At 38.8% G+C, this 22,298-nt stretch overlaps 1 protein-coding gene across 1 annotated transcript in view; it reads right to left on the bottom strand.

Moving 5' to 3' along the window:
- Positions 1-22,298, bottom strand: part of LOC107718455 (rap guanine nucleotide exchange factor 4-like) — a 103,687-nt gene that overhangs the window by 21,236 nt on the left and 60,153 nt on the right. The window contains exons 5-14 of the mRNA XM_016525534.1: positions 12,026-12,098; positions 10,639-10,703; positions 9,291-9,341; positions 8,773-8,870; positions 8,157-8,278; positions 6,195-6,378; positions 5,796-5,880; positions 4,172-4,232; positions 3,164-3,240; positions 2,774-2,920 (exon numbers count right to left, since the gene is read on the bottom strand). Coding sequence (XP_016381020.1) covers positions 2,774-2,920; positions 3,164-3,240; positions 4,172-4,232; positions 5,796-5,880; positions 6,195-6,378; positions 8,157-8,278; positions 8,773-8,870; positions 9,291-9,341; positions 10,639-10,703; positions 12,026-12,098 — 963 coding nt within the window. The remainder of the gene's footprint in view (positions 1-2,773; positions 2,921-3,163; positions 3,241-4,171; positions 4,233-5,795; positions 5,881-6,194; positions 6,379-8,156; positions 8,279-8,772; positions 8,871-9,290; positions 9,342-10,638; positions 10,704-12,025; positions 12,099-22,298) is intronic.

The raw sequence follows: 22,298 nt of genomic DNA, 5'->3' as shown, positions 1-22,298 counted from the left end.
CTTCCTCAACACAGGAAGTTCCTGAGGTTTGCTTTCGGGGGCGAGGCATACCAATATCGAGTTCTTCCGTTCGGTCTATCACTCTCACCCCGCACTTTCACGAAGTGTGTGGATGCTGCTCTGGCTCCACTGCGACTCCAGGGCATCCGCATACTGAATTACATCGATGATTGGTTGATACTAGTTCAATCAGAGCAGATAGCGGTTTGGCATTGATATGTCATTCTTGCTCACATGAAACGGTTGGGGTTAAGACTAAACGCAAAGAAAAGTGTGCTTTCTCCAGTACAGAGGACCACTTATCTAGGTGTGGTGTGGGATTCAACCATGATGCAGGCACGTCTGTCTCCTGCTTGGATCGAGTCGATCCTCACAGCAGTCAAGAGAGTGAGAGAAGGCCAGTCAATCACTGTCATACAGTTTCAGAGACTGTTGGGTCTGATGGCAGCTGTGTCCAACGTGATACCTTTTGGCCTGTTGTACATGAGACCCTTGCAGTGGTGGCTCAGGACTGCCCCGAGGGGCAACCCGTTTTGTATGATCAAGGTCACACGGCTAGGCTGTTTGGGCTGGATGCCATGGTACAGACGTGGCTGAGGCTTCGTCTGTACGCCTTCCCCCCGATTGCTCTGCTCCCGAGAGTTCTGGAGAGAGTTCGCCGGGATGGGGTTCATCTCCTGTTAGTAGCCCCGTACTGGCCGGGCCAGCCATGGTTTGTGGACCTGGTAGCCCTACCTGAAGATTCTCCATGGGAGATTCCCGTCTGTCGGGATCTCCTCTCTCAGGCGGGGCGCACTATCTTTCACCACTGTCCGGAGTTGTGGAAACTGAGGGTGTGGCCCCTGAAGGGGCACAACTCTTAGCTTCCGGTCTCTCTACTGAGGTAGTGGAGACCATACTCCAGTCCAGAGCTCCCTCCACGAGGAAATCGTATAATGCTAAGTGGCATCTCTTCACTTCATGGTGTGACAACCGTCAGTTAGACCCAGTTAACTGCCCTGTTGGCCCAGTGCTGGAATTTGTACAAGATCCGTTTGCCACAGGGTTATCCCCCTCCACTTTGAAAGTTTACGTGGCTGCTATTGCTGCTTACCATCTGGGACCCTCTGGGCGAGCAGTCTTTGGGGAGGAACTCCGGTACACCCTAGAATGCCTTCTTGGGATTTGACTGTGGTTCTAGAGGCCCTTTCTAAAGCTCCTTTTGAACCCCTGGAAGAGGTTTCATTGAGGTTTCTCACTATCAAGACTGCATTTCTGATAGCCATCTCTTCCTCGAAAAGAGTCAGTGACCTTCAGGACCTTTCAGTGGCCCCATCTTGTCTTGACTCCCCTCTCCATTGGGGGTCAGGGCTCATTCCACTAGAGGTATGGCGGCCTCCAAGGCCTTCTCGTCCAGTGTTTCTATGCACAACATTTGTGACGCTGTGGGATGGTCCACCCCTCTGACCTTCGTCAGGTTCTATAGCCTTGACCTTCATGCCACTCCTGGCTCCTCAGTCCTCTCGACCTAGCTGTGTCGATCCACACTAGGCAGGGATTGGTCATTCTGGGGACGTGGGCATACTCGTTCCCAAATCATTTTGACGCAGCTTGAGTTCCTGAAGGGGAACGTCACTAGGTTACGTATGTAACCCTAGTTCCCCGAGGGAACGAGACGCTGTGTCTCATTGCCATACTTCCTGCATCCCTGCGAGCGCTTCCTTCTCAATCCAGAAGCTGCCGCTGTCTCCACCGCATGTGCTTTTATACTTCCTGGTCGCTACGTCACACGATTCCGTTGGACTGATTGCACATGTGTTTCAGAGCGTGGTCACGCAAACGCGTTCCCAAAGCGTTTCGACGCAGCGTCTCGTTCCCTCGGGGAACTAGGGTTACATTTGTAACCTAGTGACGTTATTATTGTTTGCTAAAACTAAAACTTAAAACATAAAATCAATGCACAACAAAATTACTAAAACTATAAAATTAAAGTCAAAACAAAAGATATAAAATAAAAGCAGTCAAAATATTAACAAAAATATAAAAAAGTATAAATTATACTAAAATACCAATGGTAGATTCAAGTTGTTATTGTTAACTAAATGTAATACATTTAAAATCATTTTTGGTAAATAAAGCTGAAATAAAATATAAATATTACATGGAAAAACTTCTTAAAACTTAAAAAACTTAAACAACAATTAGAAATGTTGTTTTGGCAACTACCTGGAATAAAATAGGTTGAAGCACTGAAATAACTGAAATTAAAACTAAAACTGAAATAAAATAAATTAAAGCTAAATAAAACTATTAAAAAAATTTACAAAGCACATTTCAAAATGACTTAAACTTAAACTAATATTAAAATAAAGACTGAAAATCTAAAAATAAAAGCTAAATATCAATATATACTATAATAGTATGTAAATCATACTACTAACACTGGTACCATTTAGATTTGTCTATGAATTAATTTTAAACATTTCAGCATAACTGGTAGTGTATGCATCTGTGTACCATGGCATTACATTATAAATCTGTTATATATCTTAAATAAAACTACTTAATTTAGATCTAACAACATCTAAATTAAGCACATTATTTAATTTAATTTAATTTAATTTACAGTCCACAATATTATTTAGAATGACTGAATGAACTTAAATATTGCACCAACAAAACAAAATTTATATGGCAACAATTGCAGGTTAGCACTTTTTGAAGTTTAGGGTATCTGACAAAGCACTTTTCTAAGTGTAGGGCATTTGTTTTGTTGTGAATAATGACCCCTGACCCTGAGGATTCTGTTGAAGTCTTCTTTATCCACTCTCAGAAAGTGGCAGTTGTCCTCTCTCAGTACGATAGACGCTGCCCGAGGTGCGTCATTGACCAGAGCCAGCTTCCCGAAGTCATCTCCCTCATGTAACGTGCAAACTACACCCTGAAACGAGACATGACATCTAAACAGCCTGCTGCCGTCTGCCAGACAAACCAGCAAAGAGCACAGACAGTTATGAAAACATATTCCAGCTGTAATACAATTTGCACACACACACACTTTCCTGGCACAGTCTGCATGTACTAGAATTGGCTTGTGAGTGATTAGCTGGTCTGCATTATCACACATGAAACGCTTAATTAGTCTGCTGAATGTGGAGCATTATTAGGGAATTACTAGTCTGACCTTTCCATAGATCACCACGTTAATGGAGCCCTTCAGGATGATGTACCATGATGTGCCCTCCTCCCCTTGATTAAACACTAGGAACAAAAGAGATCGATAATGAACATCAAACTCTGTGCAGAACACAGACACATATTAGACAAATAATAATCACACACTGAAATTCAGCACTCATTTAAAGCTGTTTAGTGTGGTATAATGATTTTGACACTTACACACTGTGCCTGCTTTGGCGTGGGACTCAAATATCAGAACACCAGCAAGTTCCCTCTTCACCTGAGGAGAAAACACAACAGAGTCTATTCTAGTGATGAAACTAATGTCACCATGTAATTATGAAATTACTAGAAGCAGATAATTTTTTTTAAACAATACACACATAATCAAGCTCAGCTTCCATTTATTCAGGCATTAATGGAATAGTTCTGTCGTTTTTTATACACATGTATGTGATTCCAAACCCATATAACCTGTTTCCTTTCTCTGCGGAACACAATAAGTGTGAAAAACAGACCAAAATTTGGTATTTACTGAAAATCTTACATCACCAAAGGTGTTAAATGACACTTTTTGTTCTCACTGTGGAAGTCAAACCCTTTTCAGGGAATAATGACTTATATTTTTGTCTGTTTCTTCACACAAGCTACTGTATGGTGAATATAGTGCACACTTGTGTATACTAGTGCAAAAATCGCACTATTACAGTACACCTTTGAGAAGTGTACTTATTATGGAAATAATATACTTTAAAAGAATATGCGGCCAAACTGAATGCAATGTTTTCGGACACTTAATTGCATGCTAATTGTAACTAAATGAAAATATATTACAGTTTAAAATATTGAATGCAATTAGCTGAACTTTAAAGTCTTTTTGCCCCACTTAAGTAGGACTTCTCTTGTCTTTGAAATATGGTTAAAGTACTGCTTTAGACAAATAATAATCACACACTGAAATTCAGCACTCATTTAAAGCTGTTTAGTGTGGTATAATGATTTTGACACTTACACACTGTGCCTGCTTTGGCGTGGGACTCAAATATCAGAACACCAGCAAGTTCCCTCTTCACCTGAGGAGAAAACACAACAGAGTCTATTCTAGTGATGAAACTAATGTCACCATGTAATTATGAAATTACTAGAAGCAGATAATTTTTTTTAAACAATACACACATAATCAAGCTCAGCTTCCATTTATTCAGGCATTAATGGAATAGTTCTGTCGTTTTTTATACACATGTATGTGATTCCAAACCCATATAACCTGTTTCCTTTCTCTGCGGAACACAATAAGTGTGAAAAACAGACCAAAATTTGGTATTTACTGAAAATCTTACATCACCAAAGGTGTTAAATGACACTTTTTGTTCTCACTGTGGAAGTCAAACCCTTTTCAGGGAATAATGACTTATATTTTTGTCTGTTTCTTCACACAAGCTACTGTATGGTGAATATAGTGCACACTTGTGTATACTAGTGCAAAAATCGCACTATTACAGTACACCTTTGAGAAGTGTACTTATTATGGAAATAATATACTTTAAAAGAATATGCGGCCAAACTGAATGCAATGTTTTCGGACACTTAATTGCATGCTAATTGTAACTAAATGAAAATATATTACAGTTTAAAATATTGAATGCAATTAGCTGAACTTTAAAGTCTTTTTGCCCCACTTAAGTAGGACTTCTCTTGTCTTTGAAATATGGTTAAAGTACTGCTGAATGTACTGACAAGCATTTATGGCAAACTATGTTAATGAGATAGCATAGTATGTCATGTATTTAAATACATTTGTAATTACACATTTGAAAAGGTGAAGTTGCAGTTAGTACATATAAAAATATACAAATTTTAAATGTAATATTGACAGTTATATATATCATGTACATATATATAATCAAGTACTTTACATGAGCTTTACTATGTTAGTTAACACATCAAAATAAGCCTGTTCTTTAAACCATGACACGATTAAACATTATGTACTTTAACTATTAAAACATTATGTACTTTAAAGTACAAATTTGACATCATTACAAAGTGAACTTTTTAAGAAACAAAGTCATAAAACTGTACTTACTTTAAGTACACTTAAGCGGCCTTTTATCTCATTCATTTATTATCTGGAAGTACAGTTTTAAGATTTGAAGTACACTACAAGAGCACATGCAATACAATTAAGCACACTTCTTTTTCAAAAGGGTATGGGTGGTAAGGACTCGTTTTATGAAGATAAACAGCATCGCTTCCCATTCACTTTCATTTCATGAGAAACAGAAGCTTGAACATTCTGCAAAAGTTCTGCCTTTATGTTGCACAGAATTTTCGGTTACACTTTATTTTAAGTTGTCCTTGTTACAGTGTAATAATATATTTAAGTACTGAGTAATATTAATTAACTACATGTATTTACTATCTGGTTAGGGTTAGGATTAGGGTTTGGCTTAGGTTTACTTGCATGTAATAATGTATAATTAATTGTTATTATAATAGTAAGTACATGTAACATGTGTAACAAGGACACCTTAAAATAAAGTGTTACCGAATTTTCAATTTGTCTCAATCGTTCTTTTACTGAAATGTGTGTACACCAAACTAATTTCCTCAAACTTCATATAATGTGTACTTACAGTGGTGGACAGATGTGACAAGGCTTTAATATGCAGCAGCTCCTCATAAATGATCTCCAGGTCATCTACTGTCCTCTGGCCAGGCCTGCAGTGACAGGCAGAGAGGACACTGATGTCAATGATGACTCTGAAACTTATTCTGACATTTTAAAAAGTTTTGTCCTGGTGCAGACATTACATCCTCCAGGACCTTTAAAAGGTCTCTCTTTCAGTTACAGCATGCATATAAAAGTCTAATCTGCCTTTAGAGACTTTCAGACAATCAGAATTGTGGGAAAGTTCATAGGAAAGCAGCCAAACAGTAGCAGATACAGATCAGATCACTTGGAGGCACTTCTCTTAATAACCCAGAGTCTTCTGGGGGACGTAACAGGCTGCTGCTTCTGAGGGAGAACCTACTGTTTACTCAGGATCATTCGCAGATGGGCGTCAGGTCCGATCTGAGAGAGGAGCAGGAGGGTGTCCTGTAGTTCTTCATCACTCTCTTTCTTCTCCTCCTCAGTGGGGAGGGGTGCGTCCTCGGTCTCATCGTCCAGGAAGCGATAAAACAGATACTTATCTTGGAAACTCAGCTCCTGGTCCACTGCAGCGAAACACAGAACCGGAGACACACAGAACAAACTGGTAATGAAGACCAACATCTGTAGTGTGAACTCTTGAGCTCTTGTGTGGCTCATTCTACACTCTCTGAGAAAAAGGGGACAAAAGCTGTCACTGGGGTGGAACCTTTTCAAAAGGTACAAATATGTACCTTTATGATACTAATATGCACAGTTGTAGTTGTACCCTTTGAAAGGTACCGCCCCGGTGACAGCTTGTGTCCCCTTTTTCTAAGAGTGTAAGGAGAAATTATCATCTGCATTATAGATCTTAATTAAGAGCTCCCACAAACTGTGCTCATGTGTTATGCTGTAAAGTCACAAGTATTTATATAGCGCTTTATACAATACGGATTGTTTCAAAGCAGCTTCACATGAATAAAAAGGAAAATAGCAATGTTGTAAAATTCATCAATTACGAAAATACTTCAATTTCAACTGTAAAGCAGCTCTACAGAAGGCAATGGTGTCATTATTCAGTTAATTATTTAGTTCAATATTGTTTTAAGTTCAATAATTGTTCTGTGATTTACTGCATTAATCAATGACTGGCCTGCATGTAATGGGTGATTAACCATGTACACTACCCTTGAGCTTAGTAAGATTTTTTTTTTTATGTTTTTGAAATAACATAAAAAATTATGCTCACCAAGACTGCATTTATTTGATTTAAAATACAGTAAAAACAATAATACTGTAAAATATTATTTCAATTAAAAAAAAACTGTTTGCAATTTGAATATATAGTAAATAGGGATGTAACGATTAACCGCGAGCCGGTTGAAAATCGATTCAAATATGTGACTATTCAAATCGGTTGAGATGCTAAACAAATCACGATTCATCTAGGGTTAGGAGTTTATATGAATCCATGTCTGCGGGGAACTTACTGTCTTTAGAAAAGTTTAGATGGTATTTTTTCTTTTCATCTTGCCTCTGTATAATGCATATTAAAGTAAGTGCAGCGCTGCTTTGTTTTTGCAGCGGAAACCAAGGAAACGCTTTAAGCGCCACCTGCTGGCAGAGAGTGAATCTGCGTCTCATTCAGCTCGTCTGCTGTTTCTGTTTCATGCAGATATTTTTTATGCATAATTAAACAAAACTGAAGTCAAACCATTGTTTTTGCTTCAAATTTCGAAATTATACAATCTAATTTAGATTAAAAACTGCTCATGTTGCATGTATGCAGCATCTTTGTTTGGATAATGATTATTATTATTATGTTTAATGATTATTAAACATAATTATATCATTGTTTGGAAATGATTGCCTCTAATTTTAAATGGAAAGAGCACAGACAAAGCCTTAGTTTGTTTATATGAAGAGATTTATTTTATTTGTGTTACTTATTTATTTGATTTGAGGCTTGTTTTAAAATCGCTACATCCCTCATAGTAAATGTATGTAATTTATTCCTATAATCAAAGCTGAATTTTCAGCATCATTACTCCAGTCTTCAGTGTCACATGATCCTTCAGAAATCATTCTAATATGCTGATTTGCTGCTCAAGAAACATTTCTGATTATTATCAATGTTGAAAACAGTTGTGCTGCATCATTTTTTATTTTTTTTGTGGAAACCCTGATTCTTTGAAAAAAGAAAATTCAAAAGAACAACATTGAAATAGATTTTTTTCGTAACATTATCAGTGTCTTATCTGTAACTTTTGATTAGCCTAATTAGCTTAATGTGTCCTTGCTGAATAAAAGTATATAAAAAAAAACACTTTTGACTGTTAGTGTATGAGTATGGCACACTCACCGTGGTTTAGGACTCCCTCCTCCAGCAGCACCTGCCACATCCCTACAGCCTGAACACGAGAGTGAACACAGGAAGTGTGCTGCATCAGCCAATCAACGAGCTCCATGCCCATACAGCACTGCCTACACACACACACACACACACACACACAGAATACAGGTAATCCATTGAACCACTCAACACAGGGATCAGTCTTTAATGACTTAAAATAAAATAATTAACTATAAAAGATAAGAATACAATAAATTGTATAAATAATTTATAAGAAAATGATATAATAATGAATACAGCACATAGTGCTGGGCAGTATACCGGTTCATACCGAATACCGGTGTTTATTTTTGTTATGATATTAATTTTTTAAATACCGCAATACCGGTGTATGTCGCTTAAACAACGTTTGGAACGCGACACAGTTTGAAAGGGGTCCCTTTTCACTGTTGCACTGTGTGAAGAGTTGATCTTCAGCGTTGGAAACGGCAGTACTGGCACACATATTTAAATACATATACATACACTCTTACCTCATTCCTAACCCTGCTGTTTAGCCATCAGCGAGCGGGTGCACACTGATCTTGGAACAGTTGCTTCGAGTGTTCCCGTTCGATAGCCGAACCTGGGTGAAGGAGCACGAGCCAACATCAGGACTGGAAGCCGCCAAGTTGGCCCAGCAGTACATGAACGCTCATGGAACTGTTCCACGTTCTCAACCCCCTAAAGGTAAAGCACGTTACACCCAACATGCTAGTGGTCATGGGTCTGAACTGAGCCACCAACCCCAAGAGATTACAGCAGGTACACAAGGGCTTAAAATTACAACTGGTCAACGGCTCATTTGTTTTTCATGTCAGCAGCCAGGGCACAAGGCTTCAGTGTGCCCTGTAAGGAAGTCCAAATTGACTGGATTTTGTTATGCCCCTAGAGAGGAAGACAAGGTCACTGACTTTGGTGGGGAGGGACAAACTAGTCAAATGGTTTTGGACATTTCTGTTAACGGACATTCTCTGAAAGCTTTGCTGGACACTGGTAGTTCCTTGTCTCTACCACTCTATACATAACACATAATGTATAATGTCACACAACTCAACACTGTGACTGACAGCTGTCAGACTGATAACAGGATGGCTGTAATACCCGAGTAATGGATTCGGGGTGAAGTTTGGTGGGACTCTGAATGAATGATTTCTGGAAAACATTCATGAAAAAGGATGAGGATGAGGTGGATGTGGGACCTTTAGGTTTATTCTTTAGTCTTTTGTTAACCTTTATACAACACAGTGAAATATTGGCAGAGAGTTTTACTGTATATTGCTGCTGGGTGACAGAGTAAACTGTAAAACTTTTCAATAATAAATGACTGCTTTCTGTGAAATATTCAGCCAGACTGACTCCATATATAAGGTAAAATGCATAGTGAGCAATATTATAACATCTCATTTGCTGAGGCATGACCTTTCTATAAATAATTTACAATATCAGGACTCCACTAGCTTTGAATGATAGTTTAGTGCAGGAGATTCAATAATTAAATGTCACCCTCTATTTAAAAAAATTAAACATGACATCAAATTGTGATACTTGGAAAGCAACATTTGCACATTTTCTACAGCATGGGGAAAAGACAAATAAATAATCTCCATGTTTACCCTTAATTTCTATTTTCACACTTTCATTCATTCATGCAATCAATCATTAATTCGTTTGATAATTCATTCGTTTGTTTGATCATTAATTCATCCATTCATTCATTTACTTGAACCTTTATACCTTTATGATTTCATTAATATATTCATTTAATTACTGTTTCTTTCACGTGCCACAAAATTTTGGCAAGTAAATATTGGTTGCACACATGCTTTGATTACTCCTTTGAAAGTGAAAATTTGTCATAACAAACCCACTAGCATTAATATCAGAACAAATGTAATCACGAGCAGCTTGTGTAGAATTCTGCTGATGTCCAGCTACTCTCTTCTCATATTACATAATAATGCATGTGATCGTGTCATACTGCAGTGTTTCTCAGCGCTTCGGGCAGCAGGCACGTCTGGGGCTCTGCATTCCCTCCTGCCGCTGGTCCAGGGCCAGTGTGCTGCATTTTTAACCAAACCGTTTACATTATTCATGACCATCCTCAACCAGACTGTACATCTACAGCAACACATGTCCCACAATCAAACTCCACAGTGATTATTACTAGACACACTTCACACTGTGGATGCCCTGGGGGTAAGCAGATAAACATCACATTTTCATTTTTGGGTGAACTATCCCTTTAAGTGTTTCCCATATTTTGAAGATATTTTATTGTCCTTTTATTGTGCTTTCTGGAGCTCAACAGCACTCAAGACATGAGGGTGAGTAAATGAGGATGACAGACTTTTCATGACAGATACTGACCTCAGATGGTCACGATTTTGGACAGAAGAGTGAACATGTGGCCTGACTGAAGAGATGAAAGAGACATAAGATTAAAACAAACCTTATTTAAGTGTTTGGATGATGATCCGGGAGAACTGTTGCTCAGATTGTCTTTGTCAGGCATTCCTTGTGAACAAATACAACAAAAAAAAATTTGTGATAAATACAAAAGATAAATATTGAGCAGCATCATTTAGTCAAGGCAAGAGTAAAATGTATCGAAGATACAGATTCAGCAGAAGTGATAGTTAAGAAAGAAGATTAAATATAGTGTGTAAAGTCTTCATGGGGCTGCAGGATGTGTGTAATCTTCAGTGATGGGTCCTGAGGGGCTGTGGGGAGCATTGCACACACTACAAAAGCTTTCTCCTTCAGGAACAATAACTCCAGCACATCACTATTTATATACATTGAGAACATCCGACACCTACTGAACTACACACATCAGCATAGAAATCTCAGACAAAAAGAACCGTTTTAAAAGTTTAAAACATGCTAGTTCACTTAAAATGATTTTATTCAGCACCTTATCAGCAAAAAATAAAAATAAAACCCTCTTCTTATCAAGAGCGGATCGCAATGTGCCAAGCTTGATTATGCAGAAGCACAAACGAAGAATAAGAGTTACAGCAGAAGGGAATGAAAGATGCTACTGGTCAAAACTTCAGGGTCAGTAAGTTTTTTATTTTATATAAATTGAGAGTTTTATTAAGCAAAGCATGCATTAAATTGATTAATGTGACTGTAAAGACACGTATAATGTTGCAAAAGATTTCTATTTCAAATAAATGCTGTTCTTTTGAACTTTCCATTCATCAAAGAATCCTGAAAAAAAAAATTTATCAACAAAAATCTTAAGCAGCACAACTGTTTTCAACATTGATAGTGATCAGAAATGTTTCTTGAGCAGCAAATTAGCATATTATTATAATTTCTGAAAGATCTGAAGACTGGAGTAATGATGCTGATAATGTAGCTTTGAACACAGGAATAAATTACATTTTAAGATATATTCAAATACAAAACAGTTATTTAAATTGGAATAATATTTCACAATATTACCGTTTTTTTCTGTATTTTTTGATAATAAATAAATGCAGCTTTGGTGAGAATAAGAGACATGAAAACATGAGAAAATCTTACCGACACCAAACTTTTGGTGTATGTTTTGGTATTGTTCTCACAAAAAGCTATTGTATGACTTCAGAGGACATTTAACAAGCACATACGTTACTGTATATGATACTTTCAATCTGATTTTTGCTTGAATTTTTACAGACCTTCAACACAATATGCTTTAGTTTTATGGGGGGGGGGGAAGAGTTCAGAAATTCGTCAAAACTTATCTTCTGTGCTCCACAGAAGAATGAAAGTCGCACATGTGTGGAACAAAAAATTACAGCAGAATTATCATTGTTGGGTGAACAAAGCCAAGTGTTTGTACTTACTGTCAGCATTTGGGCCGCTCTCCATAACACCATAGGGAGGGACCAGCAGACCAGCCATACACTGACGATAATTCTGAAAGATACAAACACTCCAGTCACATACGAGACGTGGCACAAAGACACTGAAAAGAAACCAAGAAATTAATAAATTACTTAAAATACATTAAAAAAAATAATGTTAACATGAAACTAAATTTGACCCCAATTACTAGGTACGTACTCCTGGTCTTTTCGTGCAAGCTTCATCAGTAATTCCAAATCAGTTATTCCAAAAAATGTTTGTCTTCGCAGACTTTCAGCAAAGCTTTCCTTTTTTTCTTGCTTGACAAATGTTACTTTTTCAGCCCTTCTCTGCTAATCACTTGCTATACAGAAACATTTCTTATGATCCAATCAACTCCTGATGGATCAAATCAAGTCCTGTCCTATTTTTTGGTTGGATATCCCATTTCATTTCAGAACGTGGAGGTAAATGGATTGTGAAAAAACATTTCTTATGGGTAAAAGAGTTGGTCATATATGAATAATATACGCAAACACGCACGAACACACACACACACACACACACACATTTGCTCAGTGATGTAAAAGCTATAAGAGACATCACTAACATGAGCTTTGAGCAACGGCACACATTATTACACACATGAAAAACACCATAAACCTCGTCCCCCAGCTGAGTCTGCTTGCTCTCAAGGTTTTTCTCTTTCGTGCCTAAACATCCAATGAAATTTCTTGCCATAGCCACCTAAAATCTAGTTTAGCTTTAGAGTTGCAGCCCAGAACGATGGACTCATCTGAGCACAAATAAGAAAAGCAGTTCCAGAGGAAGAGTTTGGAGTGTCGTCCGTAATCTCTTTAATCAGCTCTGACTGCAGATCAGAAAGGATTACGCTGGATTAAATCAATATTTCTGAATCAAAGATCAGACGGCACACACAGGTCACACAGAGCTTATGATATACACACACTTAAAACATTTCAAATACTATCACAGGTACCACCTCTTATAGTATACAGTTCACCGGTAGTCTTTCATACTATACGCAATGCATTTTTATACCTTCATCATACATGTCTTCATTAATATAAAAACGCTAACTTCGCAATGTTAAAGATAATAGACTTAAAAAGAATTTAAAAAGAGTGCTTATTACAGAAATATCCATTTAAAAGAATATACTGAAGTGTGAACTGAATGTAACATTTTTGGACCCTTAATTACATGTTAATTCAATTTAAATGAAAATGTATTATTGTTTAAATGTTTATTAAATACTGTACATTTTTGACCCACTTGAGTAGGACTTAAGTACATTTTATATGTAATTTGAGATTTAATTATATTGTCTTTGAAATATGGATACTAAGTGTAATGAGTGTAGAACTGAATACAGACGAGCATTTATAGTAAATTAAAATCTACTTTTATGTCATTTCTATTGAAAATTGTATGTCATGTATTTAAGTATATTTGTAATTACACATTTCAAATAAAGATGCATTTTACTACATTTAATATAAATATAAACTATACATGTAATATTGAATAACACTATAATTCTAATAAAGTCTTTTACATGTGCTTTAGTATATTACTCAACAGTTTAACCCTTTAACTGTCACTCACATTTTTTAACATTTTTTAAGACGTGAAAGTGCACGATCCAAACTTAAATTTGTATAATTCATGAACGAAAACATTTTGTAACATGATATTGATGTACCATTTTCATGGTAATGCAATGTTTGATTTTAAAATGGGTTTCAAGGGATGAATTTTGAGATTTAAAGCTTTCAATTAATATATCATTTCTGATGATTTCTAAAGTGTGATAGAGAAAAAGGCAACAAAGAAGACTTTTTTTGACAAAGGTCAGAACTCCTGTTATGATGTAGATTTTTGAGGTGCACTCTTGTCATAAATTAATCTATTACTTTTCCTACATAATTTTTAACAAAAACATTGGTAAAATATCTATTTAGGAGTCTTAGAACTTTCCAACGATATATAGTTTGTCATGATTAGATTAGGATTTAATTTTAATATAGTGAAGTAAACTTAGGCGTCCCACAGAGGGGACGGGTGACAGTTAAAGGGTTAAAATGTGCACTTCTTTAAAGCATGACAACAGATAAGTAACAATGAGTCAGAGTTGGGATCCCTGTGCAGCTTTATTAATAAGTACTCAAAAACTAATAGGTAGAGTTCAATCACCCGTGAAATGGTAATGGTAATGTGACCCATGGAATTAGGAAGGTCAGTGACGAAATCTATGGCAATGTGTGACCAAGGGCGTTGTGGGACCGGTAATGGTTGTAGCAGTCCAGCAGTTAGTTGTCGGGAAGATTTAGAGATATTACAGGTAGGGCAGTCATGAATGAAGGTGATAGTATCTGATTGTAAAGTGGGCCACCAGAAGCAACTGGAAAGAAATTGGATGGTGTCTGCGATACCGGGATGGCCGGAGCTGGGGGAAGAGTGGACCCATTGAATGACCTGTTGAATGAATGAATCGTTCCTTCAGATGTTGAAAGGCCTTTAAGGCTGCCGGAGACCAGGATAAGTGTTGCGTGCCTCCCCCCCCACCCCCACCCTTGCTGCAATAGTGCTGAAATTCTTGATAAAGCGTCTGTAGAATTTAGCGAACCCCTGTAGTTCCTTGATTGAGGAGGGCTGAGGCCACTTCAGTACTGCCTGAATCCACAGCGACTCCCTCTGAGCTGATGATGTAGCCGAGGAAGGAGACAGCAGGCTGATGAAATTCACACTTTGCTTTGGCGTACAATTGATGTGATATCAGACGTTGCAGTACAGATCTTACATGTTGGACATGAGCATCAAAGGAATATAATGCAATATAAACTATGACCCATCGATTTAGCAAGTCTCGGAACACGTCGTTGATGAAGGCTTGGAAGACTGAAGAACTACTAACCAGCCCGAACGGCATAACCAAGTATTCATAGTGCCTTGATGTGGTGGAGAATGCCATTTTCCATTTGTCACCCTCACGGATTCGAATGAGATTGTATGCACTGCGGAGGTTGAGCTTGGTGAAATACTTGGCGGTGCGGAGCTGTTCAAGGGCTGCTGGAACCAGAGAAAACGGGTAATGGAACTCGATGCAAGGACATTGCATATGAAGAAAAACCCGGCAGAAGCCGGAGAGGTAGAAGGTCGGATGAAACCCTTAGCCAGCTCCTCTTCAATGTAAGATTTCATGGGTTCTGATTCCAGTTGTGATAATGGAAAGACTCTGCCCTTAGGAGGTGTTGTGCTGGGTAGGAGATCAATGGCGCAGTCACTAGAGCGATGAGGTGGAAGTTGAGAAGCCTTATTCTTACTGAAAGCCTCGGTCAGGTCGTTATATTCTGGTGGGAGACTGGGAATGGAAGAGGGTTCCAATAGAACAGCGCCAACGTGCAGTTTTTGGGGAATAGTTTGAACACACTGTTGGAGACAGCAGTCGAACCACTGGATTATCTGTTTCTCAGTCCATGAAATTTGTGGATCATGCATTTGTAGCCAGGGAAGTCCAAGAATCACAGGGTTCTGAGGTAACTGAACGAGGAATAGACGAATGGACTCTGCACTTAGGAGAGCCATCGAATTTCTCAGGAAAAGCCAGGCGAGGACTGGCCGTGGCGGAGGTTGATGTGGAAGTAGTCGGTAAAGGATTAGGAGGCAGTGTGCTCGTGTCAGACGAAGGGAGACGGAAGGATTGCAGTAAAATGAAATGTTAGCCACAGCAAAACAAGACTCCACAATGAGTGAGAGATTGAGAGCTGCTTAAATAAGTCCCGGGAATGAGGTGCAGGTGTGCAGGTAATCAGTCCCACACACAGCGTTGTGGGAATTGAAGTCCGGAGAATGGTCAGTACTCAGGTGACGGAGCCCTCTGGTGGTGATCGGAGGGAGCCACAGAGGCTTGATTTGTGACAAGATCATTAAAACATAATGATTTAAAATGTACTTTAAAACGTTTTTGACATTATTACAAAGTGCAGTATAAAAAGTGCACCTATAGTGTATTTAATGAAATAAAAGGCCACTATAGTGAACTTAAAGAGATGTTTTCATTAATTTTATATTTGCAAGTATTTTTTAATGTACTTTTAAAACATGATAGGTACATTAAAAGAGCACATTCAACACAATTAAGCACACTTCTTTTCCACAAAGGATAAAACATTTCACCAAATTTGGGTTTGAAAGGATCTAATTTAGTCATGTTTCCAGTGTTCTACAATAGCAAGTTATTAAGAAATATTACTGTATTTGTCGTTTTTTTTCCTTTCTTGAATATATATATTTTTTCTTTAAAAAATATGTTGCAGAAAATAGGATGATAATAAGAGAGCACACAGTCGAGGTTCCTCAACATTTCAATTAACATCTATAACTGACATCAAATTCTACAGACAGATGGACAGATAGGGCCGTTGGGCGAGGCACTTAACCTTGGATTTCTCTGGAGGAGAACACTTTATACTGCTTTGGACAAAAAGCATCTGCTAATTGTAGAGACACAAGAGAGATTAGTGCCCAATTAGTGCAGAAAGTCCAGCTCGTCCTGCTCGTCCATAATGTATTTAAGATCCCACCACATGCAGAGGTTTCACACATCCCCAAAGACCATATTCAATATGTCAATACATTTAATTAATATCTGTTTTGATCCATCAAACCTAATACAGAACTGAAGATGTTATACATTACTGTCTCTTTATAAAGGATTCAGAATTGAGAACATGCAATAAAACACAGCAGCTATTGAGTTGATAAATATCATTATATAGACAAAACGTGACAGAATAAGCTGGTTTTATCACTCTCAAAGCTGAAAGTTTTAGTAATGGGAGGTGCCAATAAATGAAGCTCAGTGACTAATGACATAGAGACGGCCTGAGCCATTAACCAGGACACCTGGGACAGTTAATGTGGCCTTTCTGTGCCACAGATGTGAGTGTCTGGCTCTCTGGGGAGTGGACATCTCTCTGAGAGAGGACAAGTCATTATCTCTGACTGATGCATCCCATAAATCACACAAACCGAACCTTATATGTCATTATGTATCGATAAATAACACAACACTGAACACAGCAGTCAGAGGGTGAGTGCACACGATGGGCCCCAAAATCTGTATGGACACTTAAAGGGACAGTTCACCCAAAAATGAAATTTTCATCACCATTTTCTCAGAATATATCTCACAGACTGATATGAGGAAAAATGATTACAGATTTTCATGCAACAACATTCAGACATGTCAAATTGTGCCTTCAGAGTCCAAATGCTTCTTGAGGCCATGTTCTAAAATATTATGTACTGTATGGCAATTAGCAATCTCATGTGACGTGTCAAACCCCAATCACAATCAGCAATCCCTTGTGAAAACAAAGTGCACTTAATTTTATGGAAAGTACACTTGTTGTGTTCTTCTAATCTTAATATTACATTTTTACAAAAACTGTATTTGCAGATAATGTAATATGGATTAAATAAAAGGCCACTTAAAAGTGTACTTAAAACAACACACTCTCATGATTGATTCTTTTAACACACTTTTAAAAAGTGCACTTTCTAATACTGTCAAATTAAAAGTTAAACTTTAAAGTACATTTTACATTTATCATAAATGCTTGTCAGTACATTCAGCAGTATTTTAACCATATTTCAAAGACAATATAAATAACTATTAAGTAATTATGTACTTTAGTCATACTTAAGTGGGTCCAGATAAGTGCATTTAACATAATTTAAACAATAATACATTTTAATTTAATTGCAATTAACATGCAGTTAAGTGTGTGAAAACATTCCATTCAGTTTGCACTTAACTTTTCATAAGGGATAACATGGTGAAATGACTCTAGCGTTAAAATAAATGTATTTTCCAGTCATCTAACAGGCATTTCTTTATCTCTGGAAAGGAACCACTCACGTTATACAGCTCCAGTACATCTGACAGTTCAGTGCAGAGCGCTAATTGGAAATGACTCTGCCTCTGTCATGTTTCTATTGTATTTGTAATGATTTATCTTTGTATGGTAATCAGTCGAACGGCACAAAGCTCTCCTGAGGAGAATTATATTTAATGATGATAAAGACAGCTGACAGTATGTAAAGCTCATTATTCCACTGGTCGTCAAATGGGCTCCTGAATAGTTGTGTGAATGCAGCAGTGTTGACAGGCCCACAAAAAATGTCACATTTCTGTACCAATTTTATGGAATATATGAAGAATTTTCTATACTGTACTTTAAACCTGGTTAAATGGAACTGAGAGTACTATATGCTTATCAAATTAGCCAAAATATTCAGCATTATAAATACACAAGTGGCGAGAGAGATGTGTATAGAATTGTGAATGACTGTAAAACTCCAGTGTTTTTTGCAGATACAGATTGTGTGCTGAAGTACACAAGCACCGGCACAAGGTCAGAGGTTATAATTCCAGCAAGTACAGATTCTTCAAAACCACAACAGACAGTTTTTTAGGTCAGAGCCATAGACTAGTGGGTGTCGCTCCAACGTGTGGTACAACTGTCTCTTCTGCTACTGTCCTGTGCTTTAAAGTTGAAAAAGCCTAAACATGTAATTAAAATGTCTTTTAGGACTGATGAGCTGAACATGGGGCGCTATTATGACTTTAGCAGTTTCCATGGTGATTTTTTTGGAGAGAATCTTTCTGAAGCAGTCTGTATCTTCACATGTGTTAAGTTCTGTATGAGGCGGGTGATAAAGGTTATTAGAGTGTCGTGTCATGCAGAGTCAACTATAAGTAAGCTATTCAAAGGATGAGTTCTTATAAAGAATGTAACTTTTTTTTTTTTTTATTTGATTAGGCACTCCTGCATAGCGGAACAAACCTTTACATGAACATTAAATCCTTATAGATGTTTTAATATACAGTATATGAACGTACTGTATAGTAGAATAACGTAGACTATAAAGATTTCATTGGATTATTGTATTTATGAGTGCAGAATGAAAGTTCAACTCCATTCACTAATTTTTAGCTTAATGCATTACACATCACAATTAAGAAACACAAACATTTAAAGGGATAGTGGTACATCAAATGAAAATGTATGTTTATCTGCTTACCCCCAGGGCATCCAAGATGTAGGTGACTTTGTTTCTTCAGTAGAACACAAACAAAGATTTTTAACTCAAACCGTTGCAGTCTGTCAGTCGTATAATGCAAGTGGTTGGGAATCATGGCTTTGAGAGTCAAAAAAACATACACAAACAAAACCAAATGAAACCCTGCGGCTCGTGACGATACATTGATGTGTAAAGACATGAAACGATCGGTCTGTGCAAGAAACTGAACAGTATTTATATAGTTTTTTTACCTCTGATTTACTGCAATGTCCAAACTGTCCTGAGCGCGTTCTCAACAGCCGTCGTGTGACGCATCTTCTTCTTCTTCTTGCTTTACGGATCGTAGCGTTTGTGAATTCACAGTTATGCTTAATTATGATTTTTAAACGGGTTTAATATATCATGCAGCCTTGGAAAACAGTCTAATAATGTGTTTTATGGATTCTCGTCCGTGAAATGCACCACTTCCGGTATTTTGCCGGTTAGTCGACGCAGGCAAAATGAAGTCGAGGATTTTTTTAAATCGAATAGTTGAATAGAATCAACAAATCGCGACAGCCCTACTTATAAGTCTGCGATCTGCCGTAAAGCAAGAAGATGAAGAAGACGAGTCATGCGCCGGCTGAAGAAGAAGACGCGAACGCGCTCAGGACAGTTAGGACATTGCAGTAAATCAGAGGTAAAAAACAATATAAATACTGTTCAGTTTCTTGCACAGACCAATCGTTTCGTGTCTTTACACATCAATGTATCGTCACAAGCCGCAGGGTTTTATCTGGTTTTGTTTGTGTATGTTTTTTTGACTCTCAAATCCGTGATTCCCATTTTACTTACATTATATGACTGACAAACTGCAACGGTTTGAGTTAAAAATCTTCGTTTGTGTTCTACTGAAGAAACAAAGTCACCTACATCTTGGATGCCCTGGGGGTAAGCAGATAAACATCAAATTTTCATTTTTGGGTGAACTATCCCTTTAACATCATGTTTTTGAACCTTGTCACGTTAATGAATGTTAATACTCATTAATACATGGGTTATTTTAGTATGCTTTTTTCATATACACATATACTGAAATCAATATATAAGTTCAGGATCAGTATTTTATTTTTTTATTTAAATTTTAAATTAATACTTTTATTTAGCAAGGATGCAATACATTGATCAAAAGTGACAGTAAATATATTTATATAAAAAAAGGTTTCTATTTCCAACTTTTTTTTCTTTTGAACTTTCTATTCATCAAAGAATCCTGAAAATAATAAATTATATTTTAAAATATATTAAACAGAACAACGTAATTATATTTTATAATTGTAATACTATTTATTTTACATATTAATTCATATTTATAATATAATTGTCATAGTTATGGACTTCTCTTGTTGTGTTTTCATCTAGTTTTTGTCTTCATGCCCATTTTGAGTTTGACCTAGTTTCTGTCTCTCCTTTTGATTAGTTCATTCTGTTCATCTGTGTTAGTTAATTATCTTCATTTGGTCTGTGTATTTAAGTTGCTCCCTTTCAGTTCTTCCTGGTTCGGTATTATTGATGTTGTTTTTCTGTGTGTTCCCTTTGCCTTCATGGATTATCATCTTCTTGGATTCTATTGAACTCTTGTGTAGATGACCTTCGTCTTTGTGTGCCTTTCCTCTACACGATGCGTGAGCGAATACCGGACCACAAAAAAGAAGTTTAGAGGCGTTTGTATCCCCATTTATTAAGTGTTTCTTTTGGTTTTCATATGGATCGCCCCAAATTCCTCTTCCTCTAGGACCACACCAGATGATTCCTGTACATTTCCAATGATACCAGCTACCCGGACGACGCGCTCTGCTTGTTTTACATCACGAGGATCAACACCGCGTGCAGAGCGCAATTGTCCGGAGATGGTCCTCGAGGGGATTTCGCCGCCTTCGTGGAGTGGGTGCTGGTGAGCAATGCCTCGCCATTCACCATCGGTCTCGCCGGCCCCACTCCAGACCCAGAGCCCAGCCAACCATAGACCCGCTGCGCGGAACGTCAGCCAGAGCCCACCTGCAGACGGAGAGCCAAAGCCCGCCGCGACCAAAAAGCCATCGCAAGAAAGAGCGACAGAGCTGAGGATCGCTCCGGAGCCTCACCGATCGTCTGACCAGGTGCAAGAGCCGGCAACAACACACGCGGCGGTGGATGAAACAGTGGAGAGCGAAAGCGCGGAGGAAAGCCCCTCCCACTGTTCCACCGCTGAGGGTGAGCTAAGGCAGGACTCTGAGGATTTGATAGACTTTTATTCAGTAATCCCCAGTTTTCCATCTTCTTCTGAAATATCTGCCTGTCCTGTTATGGCCAATGAGGCCGTTTATGAACTCCCTGTATATCCTGAAACGACCATGGAGGTCGTTCCCCTTTCTGTGACACTCCCTGTCATGGGTGTCGCCATTTGGTGTGTGTGGGCAGCACACACCATCCCTGAACCCTCGGACTGCTCAAAATTCCCTCCCTTCAGCTCCACCTCTTCACCAGTCTTCACCATCGCCTCCGCTGTCCACCCTCAGCCCCTCAGCCCTCCATCTGTGATGTGGGTTCGCCGCGGGTCTGCCAGTTTCCATCGGCGTCGTGGCTGGAGGATCCCTTGTCTCCACCTCCAGCCTCTGAGTCCCAGACTCCACCTCGGCCAGTTGACCCAGCGGCTTCACCATGGATCCTAGCTCCCTCCTCTCCGCCGTGGCCCGTCAGTCTACCAGCTCCACCGGGCTCCCTCGTCCCTCCGGCTCCGCCTTGGTCAGTCGTCGACCCACCATCACCTCAGGACTGCACTCCTCCAGCTGCACCTCATCGATCCATCCCACAGCCTCCGTTGGGCTCCTCCCTCCCTCCAGCTCCACCTTGGTCCTCGGTCGCTCTGGCTCCACCGCGCGGCCTTCCATCTGCTCCGCCTTGGCCCTCCGGATCCTCCCCATCGCCCTGGCTCTACGGCTCTCCGTCTCCGCCCCGGGCTCCGCTCCCACCTGCTCCACCACTGTCAGTCATCCCCCTGGAGTCATCAGCCCTTCCTCCACCATGGCTCCTCCCTCCATCGGCTCCACCGTGGGCCATCATGTTGGCTGCGGACCTGGCTCCTCCTCCTGCTCCAAGTCCCTCCTGTCTCCGTCCTGGCTCCTCCCTCCATCTGATCCG

This window comes from Sinocyclocheilus rhinocerous, unplaced genomic scaffold (genome assembly GCF_001515625.1).
Source record: "Sinocyclocheilus rhinocerous isolate Xijiao unplaced genomic scaffold, SAMN03320098_v1.1 scaffold2077, whole genome shotgun sequence".
Lineage (NCBI taxonomy): Eukaryota > Metazoa > Chordata > Actinopteri > Cypriniformes > Cyprinidae > Sinocyclocheilus > Sinocyclocheilus rhinocerous.
Note: the sequence above shows the minus strand (reverse complement) of the source record. Positions and strands in the feature narration are given on the sequence as shown.